This window comes from Etheostoma cragini, chromosome 12 (assembly GCF_013103735.1).
Source record: "Etheostoma cragini isolate CJK2018 chromosome 12, CSU_Ecrag_1.0, whole genome shotgun sequence".
Classification (NCBI taxonomy): Eukaryota; Metazoa; Chordata; class Actinopteri; order Perciformes; family Percidae; genus Etheostoma; species Etheostoma cragini.
Window position 1 is genome coordinate 22,677,181 of NC_048418.1, and position 2,816 is coordinate 22,679,996.

General features: G+C 41.8%; 1 protein-coding gene across 1 annotated transcript in view; it reads left to right on the forward strand.

Annotated features, from left to right (window-relative positions):
• LOC117954138 (kinesin-1 heavy chain) overlaps positions 1 to 2,816 on the forward strand; it is a 25,659-nt gene that overhangs the window by 16,921 nt on the left and 5,922 nt on the right. Inside the window, exons 13-15 of the mRNA XM_034887674.1 lie at positions 207 to 275; positions 1,080 to 1,286; positions 2,021 to 2,164. Coding sequence (XP_034743565.1) covers positions 207 to 275; positions 1,080 to 1,286; positions 2,021 to 2,164 — 420 coding nt within the window. The remainder of the gene's footprint in view (positions 1 to 206; positions 276 to 1,079; positions 1,287 to 2,020; positions 2,165 to 2,816) is intronic.

The window sequence follows — 2,816 nt, forward strand, 5'->3', positions numbered from 1 at the left end:
CAGTTCTGAAGGCAAAAGGGGGTCCAACCCGTTACTAGCATGGGGTACCTAATAAAGTGGCTGGTGAGTGTATATCTCTGCTCAGCCGGGCTGCAGCAGTCCCTACAACAAGTACAAAGCTTTTTCGTTTATCAGTCATCTGTCACCCTTTGCCGAGCGTCTCCAGGGATACGTGAAGGTCTAATGTCCCTTTGTCTCTCTTACAGGACGAGGAAATCAACCAGCAGAGTCAGCTGGCTGAGAAGCTGAAGCAGCAGATGTTGGACCAGGATGAGGTGAGGACTCTAGCAGGCGTAGGGAAGGAGAACATGCAGAGGGAGCTCTTGATCTTTGTAGTTTCAGAGGTGTGAGGGGTAGCACAAGGCGCTATCACAGCTGTCAAGTTGTATTCATAGTTGACTTTATCCAGTCCCTTAAGTAGGTCTACTACCTTCAACTACAATAAGATTTTCTTTGATAGTGGCCAGGTTGGCTCAGTAGTAGAGCAGGTGCACATGTACATCGAGGTTTATGCCTGGATGTAGAGGTTCAGTGTTGGAATCCAACCTGTGACGATTTCCTGCATGTCTTCCCCCTATCTCTCCCCTTTCTCACCTAACTGTCTTGTCAAAAATTAAAGGCGGAAAACCCCAAAAAACTATCCTAAAATTATCTTTTTTTGCTTTTATATTTGGTCTGACAGCTCAAATCTTTCTCGCTGGTTTTAAGTAGCAGATTTCATGTGTTGGTAGTATAAAAAGTGAATTTTGCACACTTTATATGTCATAACCTTAAGTAATGAGTGTAGTAGTACTACTACTACAATTCATAACTGTACTAAAGTCCCCTTATCACAGATTTTAAACATTTCTGCAAGCGATCAATTTTAAAGTGCAAAGAAAGTTAGCCAGAAGGAAAGCTTTTGTGTTTCATTATAAGTACTTTAAATTCCTCATGAGGGCGACAGAAACTACGCACTATAGCTGTAATTAAATGCTAACTGCTTATTTATCCATATTCTAACAGACATCGACTAATTCCTGCAGCCCTCATTCATATGAAACGCGTCACTCAATTGCACTTCTCCCCTGCGCTTGCAGCTTCTAGCGTCGTCGCGCCGCGACCACGAGAACCTGCAGGCGGAGCTGAACCGCCTGCAGGCGGAGAACGAGGCCTCCAAGGACGAGGTGAAGGAGGTGCTGCAGGCCCTGGAGGAGCTGGCCGTCAACTACGACCAGAAGAGCCAGGAGGTGGAGGATAAGACCAAGGAGTTTGAGGCCATCAGCGAGGAGCTTTGCCAGAAATCGGTGAGCCGGGCACAGACCCCAAGCCACTTTGAATTTAGTCATGTGCCCTTCATTTGTCCTTCATTTTCAGTTATGTTAATATGTGACACAATATCTAGACTTTTACAACCCGCAGAGATAGAATTAACTACAGACACACGCATGGAGACTTGCATTCACACAGTTGTTAATGCTACAGCCCCTGTATTTCACAATTCAAAAGGACATCAGTGTTGACTGTATTCCATCAGTCTCATGATATACAAGCAAAAACTTTTAAAATAAATCACAAACTAGTGGAACTCACAGGAAGAATCTTTGGGAGTAGGTCAAACCTGCACCAGTCTATGTTAATCATTTTAAATAGTGGGAATTGTATTTAATATTGATTTTTATTTCAGTTTTTTCCCCTTCTTTCCATTGAAAAGAATAGAACGTACTGAGACAGAATAAATGCTATGTCTCTCTCTCTCTGTCTCTGTCCCTCTGTTTCTCTCTCTGTTTCTGTCTCTCGCTCTGTCTCTCCTCCCTCTCTGTGTCACTCTCTCTCTTTTTCTGTCTCTCTCTCTCTCTGTTTCTCTCTCTCTTTGTCTCTCAATTTTTTCTATTTATTTATTTTATTGGCATGAGAAGACCTTGCTCATTTTTCCCAAGGCAGATAACCTATAAATAAAAGGAAATTAACTAATAACTGGTACAACATAAACTGCAACATGAACACCAACTTAAACATTAAGTTTCTCCCCCCCCTGCAGTCCATCCTGTCGTCTCTGGACTCTGAGCTCCAGAAGCTGAAGGAGATGTCCAACCACCAGAAGAAGAGGGTGACCGAGATGATGTCTTCCCTGCTCAAAGACCTGGCCGAGATTGGCATTGCCGTAGGCAGCAACGACATCAAGGTATCGGGACGCCTCGCGCACGGTTACTAGGGCTGGGAAAAATAATCGATCCTTAGATGCATCGCGATTCTCTCTCGAACGATTCCATGCTGGATTCTGATAAGTTAATAATTGATTATTATTGTGTTGATTTTTATTTAAAAGTTCCTTTCTCCAGACATGTACACATCAGAAAACAGAGGGACTGAAAGAAGATGGAACAGTCTAGTGAGATACATAAGATAATTAAGATTATCTATTAAGATAATTAAGATAATTGTAAGATAATTGTAGGCTTTTCATCTTCTTTATTACATTACATCCCACCACCTCCTGTTTCATGTTCTAAGAAGCCAATTCTCCACCTTTAAACATGACTGAGCCTCTGACATGGAAGATCACTGTGAGAGAAGGTGACTCAGCATGTTTGAGGCTTAAGCATGGAAGGACTACAAAATAAAAAACTCAGTAGACAAAACATTTCATTAAAACTAAACAAATACTTCATATGTCAAAATCTATCAAACTCAGATTTATATGTATATATTTTTTAAATCACACATGGAAATGTACATGAATTGTTGCATTGAGATGCATCGATAGGTTTACAATCAAATCGCCTCTGAATCGATTCCTACCCCTAACGGCAGTAGCAGCACCAGCTTCTAGGTAG